General features: G+C 44.1%; 2 protein-coding genes across 2 annotated transcripts; one reads left to right on the forward strand and one right to left on the reverse strand.

Moving 5' to 3' along the window:
* Window positions 1-6183: 6183 nt before the first annotated feature.
* On the reverse strand, window positions 6184-9922 carry LOC115190393 (zinc finger and BTB domain-containing protein 17-like). The gene is made up of 4 exons (XM_029748734.1): window positions 9094-9922; window positions 8716-8849; window positions 8191-8287; window positions 6184-7954 (listed from the first exon to the last, which is right to left on the reverse strand). The coding sequence occupies exons 1-4, from the start codon at window positions 9368-9370 to the stop codon at window positions 6720-6722; spliced, it is 1743 nt and encodes a 580-aa protein (XP_029604594.1). The 5' UTR covers window positions 9371-9922; the 3' UTR covers window positions 6184-6719.
* Window positions 9923-10097: 175 nt separating this feature from the next.
* LOC115190409 (zinc finger protein 135-like) lies at window positions 10098-20666 on the forward strand. The gene is made up of 4 exons (XM_029748735.1): window positions 10098-10739; window positions 18224-18360; window positions 18772-18868; window positions 19117-20666. The coding sequence occupies exons 1-4, from the start codon at window positions 10457-10459 to the stop codon at window positions 20325-20327; spliced, it is 1728 nt and encodes a 575-aa protein (XP_029604595.1). The 5' UTR covers window positions 10098-10456; the 3' UTR covers window positions 20328-20666.
* Window positions 20667-20898: the final 232 nt, after the last annotated feature.

The following is a 20898-nucleotide window of genomic DNA, read 5'->3' on the forward strand; positions in this document are numbered from 1 at the left end:
GTCGGAGCCGGTGTAGTACGTTTCAATCTTAGCCCTGTATTGATGCTTTGCCTGTTAGATGGTTTCTTCGGAGGGCATAGCAGGATTTCTTATAAGCTTCCGGGTTAGAGTCCCGCACCTTGAAAGTGGCAGCTCTACCCTTTAGCTCAGTGCGAATGTTGCCTGTAATCCATGGCTTCTGGTTGGGGTATGTACGTATAGTCAATGTGGGGACGACGTCCTCGATGCACTGATTGATAAAGCCAGTGACTGATGTGGTGTACTCCTCAATGCCATCGGAAGAATCCCGGAACATGTTCCAGTCTGTGATAGCAAAACAGTCCTGTAGTTTAGCATCTGCTTCATCTGGCCACTTTTTTATAGACCGAGTCACTGGTGCTTCCTGCTTTTATTTTTGCTTGTAAGCAGGAATCAGGATGATAGAATTGTGGTCAGATTTACCAAATGGAGGGCGAGGGAGAGCTTTGTACGCGTCTCTGTGTGTGGAGTACAGGTAATCTAGAATTTTTTTCCCTGTGGTTGCACATTTAACATGTTGATAGAAATGAGGTAGAACTGATTTAAGTTTCCCTGCATTAAAGTCTCCGGCCACTAGGAGCGCCACCTCTGGGTGAATGGTTTCCTGTTTGCTTATTTCCTTATACAGCTGACTGAGTGCGGTCTTATTGCCAGCATCTGTCTGTGGTGGTAAATAAACAGCCATGAAAAGTATAGCTGAGAACTCTCTAGGCAGATAGCGTAGTCTGCAATTTATGACAAGATACTCTACTTCAGGCGAGCAAAATCTAGAATTCTATGTTACTGTCTCTTAGTATTCTATGTTGCTGTCTCTTGTCAAGCCGTTCTCGTCCTGTCATGGTTGTTAAAAGTGTAAAAGTAAACAATTGTTTTATAGTAATTTCACAGGCCTTTTCACCTCACCAGCAAATTCTTTGTAAACAAAGTTGTACTTTTTCACTGGCTATATTTAACCCGTTATACTTTGTGTAATTAAATCAAACTGATTAGAATCTATAGTGCATCTTGAAGTGATACAGTCTATTGTGTGCTCATCCCACCTCTGTTCTCTCTCCATCTGCCCTCTTCTGTCACTTTCTGTGTCTTGTCTGTGTGTGGTCGGTTGCTGTCTTGTTTGTTACGGTCTCCTTTGCCTATCCTCTTCTGTTATGGCCTGTTCTGTTCTTCTGGTGTCTCTTTCCATCCAATCCTATTCTTTGGTTGCTGTCTCTGTGTATTGTCTGGTGTGTCTCTTTAGTTTTTCAATCCAAAACGGTCAAGGAGATACTGGGATAGCTTAACTTGTTTTGGGCATGTTTCCTGAGTCACCTAAATCATCCTCTTTGGTACGGTTTGATGTGGGTGTCTTGTGTGTATGTTCACAAGTGCGAAGAGTTAGACAAATTATTTAGCAAATTAGCTTCAGCCGGTTGGTGTGCGACCTGACTTTGACATTGGATATCCTATCTCCGGGGCTAGTTAGGGACCGTCAATAAATTACACAATTTAAATGAGACAATAAATTCATTAAATGCTTTCAATATTTGTAGATTAATTTCAACAATTTATAGTTGATTCTAGGTTTTTAAGCTATTGGAATTGTAACTTAAATTGTACTATGTAATTTACCAATATCCAAAGTCCTCCCAAATTTACCACGGGCATTACAATTGGGTTGCATGCAGCTGCACTCTGAATTGATGATAACTTGTGTGCTGACAACTGTGGGCAGGATTGAAGCAAACCCAAGCTTAATTTACTTTGTGATACAATCATGACTACAACACTCACAAAACTCTTTTGGACGAGACTGACTTTATGACCAAGTTCAGGTTAAGTTTTTATTTAAAACATTTAAGGGGTGGGGGGGGGGGGGGTCGAGGTGAGGAGGAGGATTATTTAAGATACTGTTTGAAGAGGGAGTGTTTCAGATGTTTTTGGAAGATGGGCAGGGACTCTGTTGTCCTAGCTTCAGGGGGAAGATGGTTTTACCATTGGGGTGCCAGGAAAGAGTCGAGCATGGACTGGGCTGAGCGGCAGCCAAGAGACCTGAGGTGGCAGAACGGAGGGCTCAGGTTGGGATGTAGGGTTTGAGCATAGCCTAAATGTAGGGAGGGGCAGTTCCTCTTGCTGTTCCGTAGGTAAGCACCATGGTCTTGTAGTGTATGCGAGCTTCAACTGGAAGCCATTGGAGTGTGCGGAGGAGCGGGGTGACGTGAGAACTTTGGAAGGTTGAAAACCAGGTGAGCTGCTGTGTTCTGGATAAGTTGCAGGGGTTTGATGGCACAAGCGGGAAGCCCAGCCAACAGCGAGTTGCAGTAGTGCAGACAGGACATGACAAGTGCCTGGATTAGGACCTGCGCCACTTCCTGTTTGAGGTAGGGTCATACTCTATGGATGTTGTAGAGCATGAACCTGCAGGAGGTGGTCACTGCTTTGATGTTTGCAGAGAACTACAGGGTGTTGTCCAGGGTCACGCCAATGTTCTTTGCGACACTTTGGAGTTGTCAACCGGGAGGAAGAGCAGTTCCGTCTTGTAGAGCTTGAGGTGGTGGGCTGACATCCAAGTTGAGATATCTGCCAGGCATACAGAGATGCGTGTCGCCACCTGGGTGTCAGAAGGGGGGGAAGGAGAAAAGTAGTAGTGTCATTCGCAGAGCAAGTTCAGGTTTGTTTATTTGTCATATACATGGAATATGTTGACTTGCAGGTTAACCTCTCGACAATGCAACAACAATAGAACAAGTATGTAGCTAATTGAATAAAAAGAGTAATACAATATACACTGCTCAAAAAAATAAAGGGAACACTTAAACAACACAATGTAACTCCAAGTCAATCACACTTCTGTGAAATCAAACTGTCCACTTAGGAAGCAACACTGATTGACAATAAATTTCACATGCTGTTGTGCAAATGGAATAGACAACAGGTGGAAATTATAGGCAATTAGCAAGACACCCCCAATAAAGGAGTGGTTCTGCAGGTGGGGACCACAGACTACTTCTCAGTTCCTATGCTTCCTGGCTGATGTTTTGGTCACTTTTGAATGCTGGCGGTGCTTTCACTCTAGTGGTAGCATGAGACGGAGTCTACAACCCACACAAGTGGCTCAGGTAGTGCAGCTCATCCAGGATGGCACATCAATGCGAGCTGTGGCAAGAAGGTTTGCTGTGTCTGTCAGCGTAGTGTCCAGAGCATGGAGGCGCTACCAGGAGACAGGCCAGTACATCAGGAGACGTGGAGGAGGCCGTAGGAGGGCAACAACCCAGCAGCAGGACCGCTACCTCCGCCTTTGTGCAAGGAGGAGCAGGAGGAGCACTGCCAGAGCCCTGCAAAATGACCTCCAGCAGGCCACAAACCTACCCCCTTCATTGTCACCGCCAGCCCTTGCTCCGGCTTCATGTCCTCCCAGTGCCCGCTGACATTCCAGGAGGCGTGGCAGTACCGCCAACCACAACTGATGTAGTTGCCGCTTCAGCTCCAAGTCTCCCCAGTTTCCACAGATAAGAACCAGTGTGCAGACTGCGGTCGTGTCTTGAGCAGCACCGCCGCTTTAGAGAGCCACTCCTCCCTCCTGCTCTGCCTGCGACAAGGACTTCCCCAACTTCAAGGCCTGAAACTGCAACTTGCTATGAAGCTCCTAAATAAGATCTGGTGGAACCAATTACCTTCAGAAGTCACATAATTAGTTAAATAAAGTCCACCTGTGTGCAATCTAAGTGTCACATGATCTTAGTATATATACACCTGTTCCGAATGGCCCCAGAGTCTGCAACACCCTTAAGCAAGGGGCACCACCAAGCAAGTGGCACCATGAAGACCAAGGAGCTCTCCAAACAGGTCAGGGAGAAAGTTGTGGAGAATTACAGATCAGGGTTGGGTTATAAAAAAATAACCAAAACTTTGAAAAACCTACGGAACACCATTAAATCCATTGTTAAAAAATGAAAAGAATATGGCACCACAACAAACCTGCCAATGGAGGGCCGCCCACCAAAACTCACGGATCAGGCTAGTAGGGCATTAATATTACAAATTTTGTATTTTGAATTTCGCGCTCTGCAATTTCACCGGATGTTGTCGAGGTGGGGTGCTAGCGGCACGCCTAGCCCAAAGAGGTTCAGAGAGGCAACAAAGAGACCAAAGATAACCCTGAAGGAGCTGCAAAGCTCCACAGCAGAGATTGGAGTATCTGTCCATAGGACCACTTTAAGCCATACATTACACAGTTGGGCTTTACGGAAGAGTGGCCATAAAAAAGTCATTGCTTAAAGAAAGAAATAAGCAAACGCGTTTGGTGTTCGCCAAAAGGCATGTGGGAGCTTTTTGGCCATCAAGGAAAACGCTATGTCTAGCGCAAATCCAACACCTCTCATCACCCCGAGAACACCATCCCCACAGTGAAGCATGGTGGTGGCAGCATCATGATTTGGGGATGTCTTTCAACGGCAGGGACTGTGAAACTGGTCAGAATTGAAGGAATGACGGATGGCGCTAAATACAGGGAATTTTTTGAGGGGAAACCTGTTTCAGTCTTCCAGAGATTTGAGACTGGGACGGAGGTTCACCTTCCAGCAGGACAATGACCCAAAGCATACTGCTAAAGCAACACTTGAGTGGTTTAAGGGGAAACATTTAAATGTCTTGGAATAGCCTAGTCAAAGTCCAGACCTCAATCCAATTGAGAATCTATGGTATGACTTAAACCCATCCAACTTGAAGGAGCTGGAGCAGTTTAGCCTTGAAGAATGGGAAAAAATCCCAGTGGCTAGATGTGCCAAGCTTACAGAGACATACCCCAAGAGACTTGCAGCTGTAATTGCTGCAAAATGTGGCTCTACAAAGTATTGACTTTGGGGGGGTGAATACTTATGCATGCTCAAGTGTTCTGTTTTTTTTGTCTTATTTCTTGTTTGTTTCACAATAAAAAATATTTAGCATCTTCAGAGTGGTAGGCATGTTGTGTAAATCAAATGATACAAACCCCCCCAAAATATATTTTAATTCCAGGTTGTAAGGCAACAAAATAGGAAAAATGCCAATAGGGGTGAATACTTTCGCAAGCCACTGTAAGTCACTTTGGATAAGCGCATCTGCTAAATTACTAAAATGTAAGCTTTTGTTGTGTAAACATTTGTGGTGCTTTTGTTGTTTGGAATAATTATGCTTCGTGAGAATGACATAGCAAAGTGCACAAAAGAAAAGAACAATTTTGAATTCATAATCAAATTTTATTTGTCACATGCTTCGTAAACAACAGGTGTGGACTAACAGTGAAATGATTACTTACGAGCCTTCCCAACAATGCAGAGAGAAAGAAAATACCGAAATAATAGAAAAGTAAAACATAATAATAAAAGTAATTGTGTGTTTGGACCATGATAGATTTTTTTATTTAACCTTTATTTAACTATGCAAGTCAGTTAAGAACATATTCTTATTTACAATGACAGCCTACCGGGGAACAGTGGGTTAACTGCCTTGTTCAGGGGCAGAACTACAGATTTTTACCTTGTCAGCTCAGGGATTCGATCCAGCAACCTTTCGGTTACAGGCCCAATGCTATAATCACTAGGCTACCTGCCGCCAATAGATGCTTAGTGATGTGGACACTGAGGAACTTGAAGCTCTCGACCCACTAAAGCCCCACCAATGTGAATGGGTGTGTGCTCGGCCCTTAAGTCCATGGTTTAGTCCCAGGGTCCTTAGCTTAGTGATGAGGTTGGAGGGCACTATGTGGTGAACGCTGAGCTGTAGCCAATGAACAGCATCCTCATGTACTGTTGCTGTTCCTTTTGTCCAAGTAGAAAATGCAGTGGAGTGCACTAGAGATTGTGTCATCTGTGGATCTGTTGGGGCTGTATGCAAATTGTAGTGGGTACAGGTTGTCTGGGATGATGGTGTTGATGTGAGCCATGAACAGGCTTTCAAAGCATTTTTGGCTACAGATGTGAGTACTACAGGATGATAGTCATTTAGACAGGTTACCTTGGCATACTTGAGCACAGGGAATTTGAATTGAGACTTGAATAATTGTATTTAAAACATATTCTGGTTATTTGTCCTAATTTGTTTTTAACTCTATTTATTAGGAAAGTTAGAAGCCTAAAAACAAGTTTAAATATAGGTGTACTGTGTTCATGTCTCATGCCATGGTTTTTATGTTCTGCGGGATGAAACTAGTTATTTTAAAATGTGTTTTATTTTGTTTTATTTGTATGTAAAAATCTGGGCTGGATTGGAAAGTTTCACTTGAACAACCCTCTAAGTCGTAATTACAAGTGGGAAACCACTTATACCTTTTCAACCAAAACATGACAACAAATTCAATTTTGACAATTACAAACGTATCAATTTGGATAATGTAGCTAGTTTTACCATACTGTCAATGTTAAGCAAACTAGATAACTTTATTATGAGCAACGTTAGCTAGCAAACAAGCTAGCAAAAATCTTATTGGTTAATAAAGAATTGGTCTGACTTCAAATGCACTTGAACACAATCATGTCAGACTTACGACTTCCCACGAGCACATGAATGCCCCATCATTCAAATGTTTCATAGGTTACGCATGATCATTATGACAGACAATTTATAGACAGTCTATAATGTAAGACATTAATTCTTATTCAACACATGGTTAGATTTCCAACAGTTCATATTTTCAATGTCCTTATTAATAAACAATTTCTCAAAAAAAATGTTTTCTAGACCACTGCTCAGGCCAGGAGATCCAGCCTGTGTTTGCGCTGGTGCCACTTCAGATGGTTCAGTTGTTTGAAGCTGAGTCCACACACAGCGCAGCAGTACGGTCTCTCCCCAGTGTGAGTGCGCTGGTGCACCTTCAAATTGTCTGCCCGAGCGAAGCTCTTGTCACACATAGTGCAGCGGTGGGGTTTCTCCTGCGTGTGAATACGCCGGTGCAGCTTGAGGTTCCAGAGCCGACTGAATTTGTTCCCACAGATGGAGCAGCAGTAGGGCTTGTCTGTCATCTGGCTGCACTTGTGCCTCTTCAGGTCAGGGAAGGAGGTGAAGCCCTTGGAGCAGTGGCTGCAGAGGTGGAGTCCCTCTGCCTGGTGGACCCGCTGGTGGACCTTGAGGTTGCAAGCCTGGGTGAAGGTCTTACTGCACTGAGTGCAGGAGTATGGAGGCCCAGATCCTGACTCTGAGACTATACCCGTTTTGTGTGTCTGCTTGTGGGCCTCAAGGGAGCCAGAGTCTGAGAATGTCATGGTGCATTGATTGCAGGCGTGACGCTTCCCCCCTCCTCCCATTACTCCTCCTGCTGTTACCTGCCCTTGTGAACAATCTCTGAGGTTTAGAGAGTGTCCAAAGTTGTCAGGGGCACCATACAGGCTCTCTGTGTTGTTGTTGTGGGCTGAGCTTCTAGAGTGGATGGAGGTTAGCCCCCTGTGGCCAGCTCTGCTACCTGACTCTGGGACACCGTGGTCTGGGTACAAGACACTGGAGTCCTGCAGGTACCCCTCCTCGTTGATCAACAGGCAGTTCCGGACACCCACCTCTGGGTGGGGGGATGGCGTTTGCGACCCCACCTGCACCCTCCGGCTCTGATGGGGGTGAGGCATGTGGGAGCGATGGTGATGGTCTCCCCCCTCAGACCCCCCCAGGTCCACCTGGTAGTGACCCACAGCTCCGTAGCTCAGCCCCCCCAGATGAGACGGAGAACCAGGAAGCCTATCCAGCCCTTCCACGTCTAGACGATGGCCTCTTCCACCACCAGCACCGCCGTAACGAGACTTCTCAAAGCCACCCCCTAGTTCCTCCATGCTGTAACGGGGTTGGAAGAGAGGTTGGCTGGGGTCCGCTGGGTTTCCCTCTGGGCCTGGTGGTTCAGGCCCCTGGTCTAGACCAGATCCCCAGTCAGCCTGGCACTGCTGTAGCTCCTGCTCACTGAAAGTCTTACTGGGCCCTGAGATGTCTGAACCATCGGCCCCTGAAAACACAGGGGACATGAGGCATTATAAGCATTAATATTTAAGACATTAGAACTAGTAGAAACAGTAGTAACTGTAATGTTAAATCTATACTTACAGCTTCAAGTTGACTTTACATGTGTAATAACAAATACATTTGGAATGACACAGCATAATATAAGTTACTCTTCTTATCATTCTCTTAAACCTAAAAGGTAGGCAATTGTCTATGTTATGTTTGTTGTAAACAACTCACCGTCCAGGCAGACGTCCCATCTCTCCCGTAGCTCAGTGTTGTGGAGAGGCTCCTCTTTCAGCAGGCTGTCCAGCTTCTGACCTGTGACCTCTGTGGACTGGAAGAGCAAATGAATGAGTTGATTCTAACTAAATGATGGATAAACTGACAGTGACTGAAAAGAGCTGACATGATGGTTCTCTATTCAGAACTCTCCTCTGGGACCCCCAGACATCTCACAACTTTGTCTAAGCCCTGAACTAGCATACCTGATTAGAGTAGTGAAAGCCTTGATGATTCGTTGACAATTTGAATCAAGTGGGCTAGTTCTGGAACAGTTGAAATATGAGGAGAGGTTGGACAAAGGCTGCCCTATTATTCCTGACAGACTATCTGTTCTAATATGTTTTCTGAAATATATTTCTACCTGAATTTCCTGTAACACTGCACCCTCCACATACGTTTAGTCAGTCCCCTACCTACCTCAGAGGTTCTCCTAGGGGTGGTGGCCTCAGCCTCCATGTGTTTAGTCAGTCCCCTACCTACCTCAGAGGTTCTCCTAGGGCTGGTGGCCTCTGCCTCCAGATCATTGAAGGTTGTTTCCCCAGCCACGCCCCCACAGCTGCTCCACTCCTCCCCTGGTACCTTCTCCTGCTTCAAGCCACACCCCCTCTCCACACCTGGCCACAGGTAAACAAAGAGAACATTTTATTTACGTAAAAGGTAAGGCGAAAGCAACATTGTGGATGCTGTGAAGTCTTTTTTGCATCAGTGCAGATGAAGGAAAGGAGGCCTCTTATTGAGATACCACTAACTCCTTTCTTAAACCAATACTGCCTCATCACCAAAGTATTAAAGGTACAGATTACATCAGTCACACTTCAGAGTGATTCCTCCATATTGTCTTTAGATGTCTCTCCTCACCTGTCGGTGAGTTTCCAGAGCTTCCACCTTCCTCATCAGCTCTCCCACAGTCTGCACACTTCCCCCTCTGGCCTCCCTCTCTGTCCCTCTCTCTTCCTCTGTTCTCCGACCGCTGCAGCCTCTTCTTCAGCGACTCGACCTGCTCACGGCTCCGGGACACCTCCTCCAGGAAGCCATCCTCCACCAGCCTGGTGATCTCATATATGGCTGACTTTAGGACCGTCTCCATGACTCCCGAGAGCTGGGTCTGGAATGTGAGGACAAGGTTCTCCGACATACTGCTTGTGTGTGTGTGTCTTTTTCACAGATCAATTCACAGTGGGATCTGCACCAAGCATCTGTACTTGTAGGAGCTAGTTAGGACTGCGTGTGTGTGATCCTAAAGTGAATCTCTTCAGAGAGCCCTATTATTCAGAATAAGTGGGTAGAAATATGCCATGTCCATCACTGAGACATCGCGTATCTGTTTCTCTGTCCAACAAGAGTGACAGCTCCTCCCAGCTCGCTAACAACCAAGTAGCGAAGACAGTCCAGCTTAAAAGAGTGCAACAAATGTTCAACAAGACGGTCAAATTGCAAGGTTCACAATGTAACAGTTGTCTGGGGTCGTGTCCAGGTTGCTAAAGAAAAATAGCTAGCTAGCTAACATGCGACTACTAGCCGTGTTGCTAGTCAATAAAGGGATATTTTGCACCATAAGGTATTGTTGATTCAAATCGTTATTACCAAAAGGCTGAAATCACTTGCTGAGCATGGGGTTGGTTGTTTTTTCCAGATAATATACGGTCTGGTGGGCGGGATGAATCGCTTCCGTGTAGATTTCCTGTAAATAATTTCCACGATAAATAGCCTACTAATCAGTATCCGAATTTTATAATAATAGCAATATTATATTTTGAACATTATTTACAGTAAACGTAAGAACAAACCCAGTTTTTCTTAAAATAAATGTCGTCTTCTCTCTCCAGTAAGGAGCGTTCCAATGTAGATTGTCCCACTACCCGATTCGTAGGTTTGTTTCCGGAAGTGCTGTTGTTTTGTGGATGCTTTTTGTGTTGACTCTGTAGCTAGTTAGCTAACTACCATAACCTTGTTTTCTCTCAATACCTCTGGCATTTATATGTATTCGAATAGCTTCATATACAGTAAATGCTTCAACTTAAATCACGGAGTGATAAAAAATGTTATTAGGACCGTCATGGAGAGAGACAACTTCCAACAGTAGCTAGCTTTGCTAGCCTGCTAACGTAAGCTAGATAGATTCCTAGCCTTTTGCTAGACTGGATCGTAACACTGACTCACCTGAACAAAAGTAAACGTTACCAACTGTTAACTGTAGCTAGCTACTCATAGACAGTTTTCCATGATGTCTGAAGCCATCGTAACCTTCCAGTCTCAGCTCTCCGGAGTCATGGAGACGGTATTCAAGGCTGCCATGTACGAGATCACCAGGCTGGTGGAGGATAGCTTCCTGAAGGAGATGTCCCGCAGCAGGGAGCAGGTCGAGTCGCTGAAGAAGAGGCTGCAGTGGTCGGAGAACAGACGCAGGGAGAGGGACAGAGAGGTAGGCCGTACGGGAAAGTGTGCGGACTGTGGGAGAGCTGACGAAGAAGCCGAGGAGAGAAGCTCTGGAACCTCACAGACAGGTGAAGAGAGAGAGAAATCTGAAGACAGTATACAGTGCTTTCATACCCCTTGACTTATTCCACATTTTGCTGTGTTACATCCTGAATTAATGGATTACGTTCATATTTTTCTCACCCATCTACACACAATACTCCATGACAAAGTGAAAACATGTTTTTAAAAAATGGTTGCAAATACAGAAATATCCAATTTACGTACGCAGTCACACCCTTGAGTCAATGCTTTGTAGAAGCACCTTTGGCAGCATTTACAGCTGTGAGTCTTTGTGGGTACGTTTCTAAGAGCTTTCCACACCTGGATTGTGCAACATTTGCCCATTTATTATTTTAAAAAGTTCTTCAAGCTCTGTCAAATTGGTTGTTGATCATTGCTAGACAACAATTTTCAGGTGTTGCCATAGATTTTCAAGTAGATTTAAGTCAAAACTGTAACTTGTCCACAGAGACATTCACTGTCTTGGTAAACAACTCCATTGTTGATTTGGCCGTGTTTTAGGTTATTGTCCTAATAAAAAGTGAATTAATCTTCCAGTGTCTGGTGGAAAGCAGACTGAACCACGTTTTCCTCTAGGATTATGCCTGTGCTTAGCTCCGTTTAGTTTTTATCCTGAAAAACTCCCCAGTCCTGAACAATTACAAGTATACCCATAGCATGATGCCACTATCCTTGAAAATATGTAAAGTGGTACTCAGTAATGTGATGTGTTGGATTTGCCCAAAACATAACCCTTTGTATTCAGGACAAAAAGTGAATTGCTTTGACAATTTTTTTGAAGTATTACTTTAGTGCCTTGTTGCAAACAGGATGCATGCTTTGGAATATTTTTGTTCCGTACAGTGCCTTGTTGCAAACAGGATGCATGTTGTGGAATATTTTTATTCTGTACAGGTTTGCTTCCTTTTCACTCTGTCAATGAGGTTAGTATTGTGGAGTAACTCCAATGTTCTTGGTCCATCCTCAGTTTTCTTTTATCACAGCCATTGAACTCTGTAACTGTTTTAAAGTCACCATTGGCCTCATGGTGAATTCCCTGAGTGGTTTCCTTCCTCTCAGGCAAATGAGTTAGGAAGGACGCCTGTATCTTTGGGTGTGTTGTGGAAATTACCACTAAGGACCCCAAAGTCAAGCTTAAATGAATTTATGTTTATTCACGTCAGCGGAGAGATTACAGACAAACAGCACTTTGTGTGGAAGTTAGTCAGAAGCTCTGATGAGGTATTTCCCCCTCAGCATATTTATACTATCACTACTTGTTACACAAAGATAGCCAAGTACATCATTTCTCAGCAAAGTGTTTTCTCCCAGAGACCGGCTGCTCAGGAAGAAAACACCTAGCAACCACAGAGTCTGGGTATTCAGCCAATAATTCCACTCCCGCTGAGCTGACCTTGTGAGAGTGTTAGCAATTGATGTTATTCTTCAGTAACACTAACTCCAAAGCAAATCGGGGAGAAAAATAGATTTTTTTGAGAAGGACAAATCATAGATGTTATGCTGGGAGGTAGATGTTCAGTCTCCCCTGTCCTCAGCTTTTCTCCACAGAACAAAGAAACAGGATGCCACTTATAACCCTCCAGCCTAGCCTGGGGTTGACCAATCAGAAGTCCTTGCAGTACAACTGGGCCAATGGCCAAATAACAAGTATCCTGCTCCAGACTCAATGTACAGACCAATGAAAACATGGCACACGTAGCTCTGAGTTCAGGACAGATATTCAACAGATTCTAAACAGCTGTTGAAGTGAAAACCAACTCTTTCTATTGACAATTCCCTATTAAGTCTAGTCCTCTCGTCCTCTCATCCCCTGCATTGTGTATTTATCTTCAAAATATTCTTATAAGAGCAAACCTCAAATACCCTGTCTGTCGATGGCGGCCACATTTCTAAGTATGCAGCAGGTAAAACATGTATAATAAGTGTGAGAGACTGTAAGCAGAAAGAGACAGTAAAATTCCACTACAGGTGTATTGTTACACCATCCAAAGTTGAATTAATTACTTCACCATGCTGAAAGGGATATTCAATGTCTGCTTTGTTTATTTTCCCCATCTATCAATAGGTGCTTTTCTTTGCGAGGCATTGGAAAACCTCCCTGGTCTTTGGGGTTCAATTTGTGTTTGAAATTCACTGCTCGACTGAGGGACCAAACAGATGATTTTATGTGTTGGGTACAGAGAGGAGGTAGTCATTAAAAAAATACTTAACACTGTTATTGCACACAGAGTGAGTCCATGCAACTTATTATGTGACTTAAGCACATTTTTACTCCAGAACTTATTTAGGCTTGCCATGACAAAGGGGTTGAATGCTTATTGACTCAAGACATTTCAGCTTTACATTTTGTATTAATTTGTAAACATTTAGAAAAACAATTTCATTTTGACATGATGGGTTATTGACAAAAGAAAATCTATATTTAATCAATTTTAAATGTATGCTGCAACACAAAATGTGGAAAAAGTCAAGGGGTGTGAATACTTTCTGAAGGCACTGTATACAGTAATATATTGCTTATTGAACTACAGTAAGTTAAATGGATTTACACCCGATAACAGATTTACGGTAATGGAAATACATAATCGGTCGCTGATGTGTACTACACAGAAATGCATAATTATGGATTTGAATGTCATTCTCTTCATGATGTATCCTGAATAGGTACACAAAGGTAGAAATATGTAATATCATCCATTGCATGTACACTACCGTTCAAAAGTTCGGGGTCACTTAGAAATGTCCTTGTTTTTGAAAGAAACGCAAGTTTTTAGTCCATTAAAATAACATCAAATTGATCAGAAATACAGTATGGATATTGGTAATGTTGTAAATGACTACTGTAGCTGGAAACAGCTGATTTTTTTATGGAATAGATAGGCGCAGTGATGTGTCCTATAAGGAGCATTGGTGGCAAATCTGATGGCCGAATTGTAAAGAACATCTAGCCACTCGAGAGAACCCTTACCTGCCGATCTATAAATTATGTCTCCGTAATCTACCATGGTTAGGGTGGTCATCTGAATCAGGGTTAGTTTGGCAGCTGTGATGAAAGAGGAGCGGTTATGATAGAGGAATCCAAGTCTAGATTTAACCTTTGCCTGCAGGTGTGATATGTGCTGAGAGAAGGACAGTGTACTGTCTAGCCATACTCCCAAGTACTTGTATGAGGTGACTACCTCAAGCTCTAAACCCTCAGAGGTAGTAATAACACCTGTGGGAAGAGGGGCATTCTTCTTGCCAAACCACATGACCTTTGTTTTGGAAGTGTTCAGAACAAGGTTAAGGGCAGAGAAAGCTTGTTGGACACTAAGAAAGCTTTGTTGTAGAGCATTTAACACAAAATCCAGGGAGGGGCCAGCTAAGTATAAGACTGTATCATCTGCATATAAATGGATGAGAGCGCTTCCTACTGCTTGAGCTATGTTGTTGATGTAAATTGAGAAGAGTGTTGGGCCTTGGGGTACTCCCTTGGTGACAGTGGCTGAGACCGCAAATGTTCTGACTTTATACACTGCACTTTTTGAGAGAGGTAGTTAGCGCACCAGGACAAAGACCCCTCCGAGACACCAATACTCCATAGCCAGCCCAAAGGAATGGAATGGTCTACTGTATTAAAAGCTTTGGCCAAGTCAATAAAAAATAGCAGTACAACATTGCTTAGAATCAAGGGCACTGTTGACATCATTTACAACCTTTAAGGATGCAGTGACACATCCATAACCTGAGCATATAGAATATTATAGACATCAAGGAAGCCAGTCAGTTGATTATTGACAAGTTTTCCCCAACATTTTTGATAAACAGGGCAAAATAGAAATTGGCCTATAACAGTTAGGATCAGCTAGATCTCCCCCTTTAAAGTACGCACGGTGGCTGCCATCCAAGCAATGGGAACCTACCCAGAGAGGAGAGTGAGGTTAAAAAGGTCAGAGATATTCTTGGCGATGATAGGGGCATCGACCTTAAAGAAGAAAGGGTCTAAACCATCTGAACCAGATGTTTTTCTGGGGTCAAGTTTAAGGAGATCCTTTAGCACCGCGGTCAGCCTGCAGGGAGAAATTTTGTAGCAGGGCAGGGGAAAATCAGGGAGGAGCATCAGGGATAGTCACATTAGAAGGGGTGGGAGATGAGGAAATGTTGGACGGGCAAGGAGGCATGACAGAGTCAAATATGAATCCTGACTTAATGAAGCGGGGATTAAAGAGCTCAGCCATGTGTTCCTTGTCAGTAACAACCACATCATCAACATTAAGGGACATGGGCAGCTGTGAGGAGGGGGGTTTATTATCCAGGTCTTAATTTGCCAGAATTTATTGGGGTTAGACCCACAGAGAGAGAACTGCTCCTTAAAGTAACTAACTTTGGCCTTCCTGATAGCCTGAGTGCACTTATTTCTAATTTGCCTGAACGGGAGCCAGTCAGCCTGAGTATGCGTGTGCTGAGCGATTTACCAAATGGAATTCTTGAGGTGGAGTAACTCTGCCAGATCACGGTCAGACCAGGGGCTGAACCTGTTTTTAATTCTTATATTCTTTATGGGCACGTATTTGTTAACGGTACCACTGGAAAATATAAAAAAAGAAAGTCCAAACGTCCTCGACAGAGGGGATCAAGCTGATTCTACACCAAATTACAGAGGCCAGATCATGAAGGAAGGCTTGCTCATTAAAGTTTTTTAGCAAGCGTCTATGACAAGTCAGGACAGGTCGTTTCACTGAGCAGCCATTACGAACACAGGCTGTAAAACAGTCATTACTAAGGTCATTACAGAAAAAAAACAGACCAGGATTATCTGTAAGGATAACATCAAGGAGAGTATGTTTTCTGGGTGTTTGGAGTCATACCTGGTGGGATTGGTAATAATCTGAGAAATATTTAGGGAGTCCCATTGCTTTAGAACTTGGTCAGGTGGTTTAAGCAAGTCCCAGTTTAGGTCACCTAGCAGGACAAATTCAGACTTAGTGTAAGGGGCAAGGAGAGAGCTTAGGGCATTTAGGGTACAGGCCGGTGCTGATGGTGGACGATAACACCCAGCAACAGTCAACAAAGAGCTATTTGAACGTTTTTAATGCGTAAAAACAGCAAATCAAATTGTTTGGGTACAGACTTGGTGGAGACAACTGAGCACTGAAGGTGTTCCTTGGTAAAGATTGCCACTCCACCACCTTTGGAAGATCTGTCTTGCTGAAAAAGGTTCTAACCAGAAAGGTTAACATCAGTGTTCAAAACATTCTTTCTTAACCACGTCTCAGTAATGACCAACACATCTGGATTGGAGCTGTGAACCCACACTTTCAATTGATACATTTTAGGTAATAAGCTTCTAGTGTTAACGTGCAGAAAACCCAGGCTTTTACGAGAGCAGAAATCGATGAGGCAGATATCAGAATTGGGGCTAGCAACAGTAGATGGGTCAGGATGTACTGTACATGCACATTTCCAGATATAATCAGCAATAATACAATCAGGGCACGGCAGAGGACAGGGAGAGCTCTTCAGTGTTGATTTCATAACATTTGAATGTGGATTAGATGGCAACAAGATCATATTGTACAGCAATTTCATCAGGTAACATGAATACAAAGCTGGCGAGAGGTGGTTAGAATAGTACAGTAAATTTAGTACAGTAAGTTAGAATAGGATGGGAGGCCAAGAGTCCGTGTAACCAATAGAGAGTCAGAGTCCCGAGTGTGGGAACAAACAGACTGTCCCACGGTTGGGTAAATAAGCAAGTTCATAGTCAACAAAGCACGCAGGAGTCATGAGGCAAATGGCACAAAGCACAGGCGAAAAATATAACAACTTGGGGCTAGCTATTGTAAGTTCAGAGTCACTCGCCTCACAGTGCATGTGTGCTGGAGGCGAGCGAAAGCTCTGGAGAGAGGGGGGAGTGTGGCGGGGGTACCTATACCAGACTGGGAGACAGGGCAGGGCAGACGGTGAACAGATCGCCAGGTGGAATCCAAGCAGCAGCACAGCGGGCAATGGGAGTAAGTGTCACACCCACTTGAGAGAAGCTTTTTTCGGGAGGCAGATTCCTTGTAGAAAATCCCAGCTAGCTAGCTAACGTAGCTAGCAAGTCTCTCTCCGTCTTTTCCATGTGGAAAAGGAGGTTGTTAGCTAGCGATTGTTACTTTTTTATTGTACAGTATAGTACATTATACTACTCTAGTCTGCTCTACTGTAGTGAAATGTACTGTACTGAACTATGCTCTTTACTGTACTGTCCAAACTTGTGAAACATAAATGTCTATGATTGGTTGTAGATTTGGTCATTAGAATAATAGCCACCAATCATGGGCGTCTATGTTTGGGCCAAATCAAGGCTGTAGATGTTGAAATCATGGCCGGACCAGCACCCAAAACGACGTCTGTGGACGTTAAAATCAAGGCCAGGGTGGACTGACCAAATTTCAACTACTTTTCAAAATCCATGGACGTCCGGTGTCGATCGGTGTTCAGTGGGTGAGGATGTTGGTTACAGTAAATGGAAAGAGAGGGGGCTCATGGGTAGGTGTCAGTAAGAGCAAGAGAGGTAACAGAAACTGGAGAGAGAAGAGGCAGCGACTGAGAGGGAGGGGTTGACCAGACTGTTTACACACTCTTGCTTTGACCACCAGACGACAGAAAGAAAGAAAACAGTTATGAGCTGAACATAACAGTATGCCAGTAGAAGGGAGGACAGACTATGATTTCTCAATGTAGCCAATTCAATTGGAGTATCAGTCATTCTGATACTGATTTGGTAGCAGAATAACGAGTTTTAATCACTTAATAATTCAGAAACAAATTGATATCAGTAAAAACACTAACTAATTGGTAGGTATACCATTACTTGTAACTTCTGTGAACTTTCATTATCCTCCCTCATGAGGGACAGAAATGAGAAAATATCTTAAACATATGTGGGTTTTGGTTACGGAATTAAAGGCAAAGTTTCTTAAACTTACAGAAGGCAAATCATTTCTCCAAAACAAAATATGTGTTTATTACTTGACAGGGGTCTTTACTTCAACATTATTGTGTTCTGATGTATTTCTGATACCTTAAGACTTTTTCCTGCTAGATGTTTTCTAAGACCCCTTTTCTGTCTTTTTAACCAGAAATCAAAGCCTTTACTCAGGCCTAATTTTTTTATGGAAAATGGTTGAAAAGAATCTAGGCTTTCATTTCCCCCAAATGTAGTCTCCTAACTTTCATTTGACATGCTCCTATGAACTTTACATGTTGGTGCTCATGGGTACTTTTACATGGAAATGGCCATATGGAGGAATCACTCTGAAGATGGGCTGCTGTATTGTGTACCTTTCATACTTTGGTGATCACTGATCAGACAGTTTTGGTTTAAGAAAAGAGTCAAAGTCATGGCTGGTGGTGGCATCTTAATAAGATGTTTCCTTCATCTGATGTGAGGAGACTCCATTATCCACAATGTTACTTGCCTTTTACTCCAAATGAAATGTTCTCTTTGTTTACCTGTGGCCAGGTGTGGAGAGGGGGCGTGGCTTGAAGCAGGAGAAGGTACCAGGGGAGGAGTGGAGCAGCTGTGGGGGCGTGGCTGGGGAAACAACCTTCAATGATCTGGAGGAGGCTGAGGCCACCACCCCTAGGAGAACCTCTGAGGTAGGTAGGGGACTGACTAAACTCATGGAGGCTGAGGCCACCACCCCTAGGAGAACCTCTTGTATCTAGGGGACTAAACACCTGTGAAGAGTGGAGGGTGCAGTGTTACAAAATGCTCAGTTAGAAATATATTTTAAAAAACATATTAGAATTGTGGGGAAGAATTGGGCAGCCTTTTTCAAACCTCTCCTCATATTTGAACTGTTCCAGAACTTAAACACTTGATTCAACTTGTCAACGAATCCTCAAGCCCTTCACTACTTGAATCAAGTATGCTAGTTCAGGGCTATGACAAAGTTGTGAGATGTCTGGGGTCCCAGAGGAGAGTTCTGAATAGAAAACCATCATGTCAGCTCTATTCAGTCACTGTCAGTTTATCCATCATTTAGTCAGAATCATTTGCTCTTCCAGTCCACAGAGGTCGGAGGTCAGAAGCTGGACAGTCTGCTGAAAGAGGAGCCTCTCCACAACACTGAACTACAGGAGAGATGGGAGTTCTGCCTGGATGGTGAGTCAGGAGTTTACAACAAACATAACACAGACAATTGCCTACCTTTTATGATGATGAGAATGATAACAAGAGTAACTTTTATAGTATGCTGTGTCATTTCAAATGTATTCATTATTATACATGGAAAGTCAACTTGAAACTGTAAGTAGACATTTAACATTACAGTTACTCTACTACCATTTCTACTATTTCTAATGTCTTAAATATTAATGCTTCTAATGCCTCATGTCTCCTGTGTTCTTCAGAGGCCGATGGTTCAGACATCTCGGGGCCCAGTAAGAGTTTTATTCAGCAGGATCTACAGCGGTGCCAGGATGACTGGGGGTCCGGTCTAAACCAGGGGCCTGAACCACTGGGCCCCGAGGGAGAGCAAGAGGACCCCACTGACCCTCTCTACCGCCCTCGTTACAGCATGGAGGACCTTGGGGGCACCTTTGAGAAGTCTGGTTACAGCGGTGATGGTGGTAGCGACCATCTTCTAGACATGGAAGGGCTGGATAGGCTTCCTGGTTCTCCGTCTCGTCTGGGGGCGCTGAGCTACGGAGCTGTGGGTCACTACCAAGTGAACCTGGGGGGGTCTGAGGGGGGAGACCATCACCATCGCTCCCACATGCCTCGCCCCCATCAGAGCCGGAGAGAGCAGGTGGGGTCGCCAACGCCACCCCCCCACCCGGAGGTGGGAGACCGGAACTGCCTGTTGATCAACGAGGAGGGGTACCTACAGGACTCCAGTGTCTTGTACCCAGAACACGGTGTCCCAGAGTCAGGTAACAGAGCTGGCCACAGGGGGCTAACCTCCATCCACTCTGGAAGCTCAGCCCACAACAACAATACAGAGAGCCTGTATGATGCCGCTGACGACTTTGGACACTCTCTAAACCTCAGAGATCATTCACAAGAGCAGGTAACAGGAGGAGGGGGGAGGCGTCATGCCTGCAATCAATGTACCATGACCTTCCCAGACTTTGGTTCCCTCAAGGCCCACAAGCAGACACACAAAATTGGTAGACAGTCAGGATCTGGGCCTCCATACTCCTGCACCCAGTGCGGTAAGACTTTCACCCAGGCCTGCAACCTCAAGGTCCACCAGCGGGTCCACCAGGCAGAGGGACTCCACCTCTGCAGCCACTGCGGCAAGGGCTTCACCTCCTTCTCCGACCTGAAGAGGCACAAGTGCAGCCAGACGACAGACAAGCCCTACTGCTGCTCCATCTGTGGGAACAAATTCAGTCGGCTCTGGAACCTCAAGCTGCATCAGCGGATACACACGCAGGAGAAACCCCACCGCTGCACTATGTGCGACAAGAGCTTCACACGCGCAGACATTTTGAAAGTGCACCTGCGCATCCACACCGGGGAGAGACCTTACTGCTGCGCTGTGTGTGGACTCCGCTTCAAACGACTGGACCATCTGAAGTTGCACCAGCGCAAACACAGGCCGGAACTCCTGAACTGAAAACAAAAAACTTCGATTTTTGTTCTTTAGCATATGCTTTTATCCAAAGCGACTTACTTTAATGCATTCATCTTAGGATAGGTTGGTTCGTTATTATTTTATTTGACATTGAGAAAAAACAATGTTTTTGATCATTTGTTTATTAATATGGACATTGAAAATATGAGCTGTTGGAAATCTAACCATGTGTTGAATAAGAATGTATGCCTTAAATGATAGATTGTCTGTCATAATGACCATGCCAACCTACCAAACATTAGAATAATAGTGCTTTCATGACAAGTCTGCAGTGGTGTAAAGTACTTAAGGAAAAATACTTTAAAGTACTACTTAAGTAGTTTTTTGGTGTATCTGTACTTTACTATTTGTTTTTTACAACTTTTACTTTTACTTCACTACATTCTTAAAGAAAATAATGTACTTTTTACTCCATACATTTTCCCTGACACCCAAAAGTACTTGTTACATTTTGACAGAAAAATGGTCCAATTCACACACTTATCAAGAGAACATCCCTGGTCATCCCTACTGCCTCTGATCTGACAGACTCACTAAACACAAATGCTTTGTT

Source organism: Salmo trutta, chromosome 4 (assembly GCF_901001165.1).
Source record: "Salmo trutta chromosome 4, fSalTru1.1, whole genome shotgun sequence".
Lineage (NCBI taxonomy): Eukaryota > Metazoa > Chordata > Actinopteri > Salmoniformes > Salmonidae > Salmo > Salmo trutta.

Excerpts from the sequence above, each read along its gene's own strand:
- LOC115190393 (XM_029748734.1), bottom strand. The coding sequence starts at position 9,370 with ATGTCGGAGAACCTTGTCCTCACATTCCAGACCCAGCTCTCGGGAGTC. Across the intron at positions 8,850-9,093 it reads CTCTGGAAACTCACCGACAG|GTGTGGAGAGGGGGTGTGGC; the intron begins GTGAGGAGAGAC and ends ACCTGTGGCCAG. Across the intron at positions 8,288-8,715 it reads GCCCTAGGAGAACCTCTGAG|TCCACAGAGGTCACAGGTCA; the intron begins GTAGGTAGGGGA and ends TTGCTCTTCCAG.
- LOC115190409 (XM_029748735.1), top strand. The coding sequence starts at position 10,457 with ATGATGTCTGAAGCCATCGTAACCTTCCAGTCTCAGCTCTCCGGAGTC. Across the intron at positions 10,740-18,223 it reads CTCTGGAACCTCACAGACAG|GTGTGGAGAGGGGGCGTGGC; the intron begins GTGAAGAGAGAG and ends ACCTGTGGCCAG. Across the intron at positions 18,361-18,771 it reads CCCCTAGGAGAACCTCTGAG|TCCACAGAGGTCGGAGGTCA; the intron begins GTAGGTAGGGGA and ends TTGCTCTTCCAG.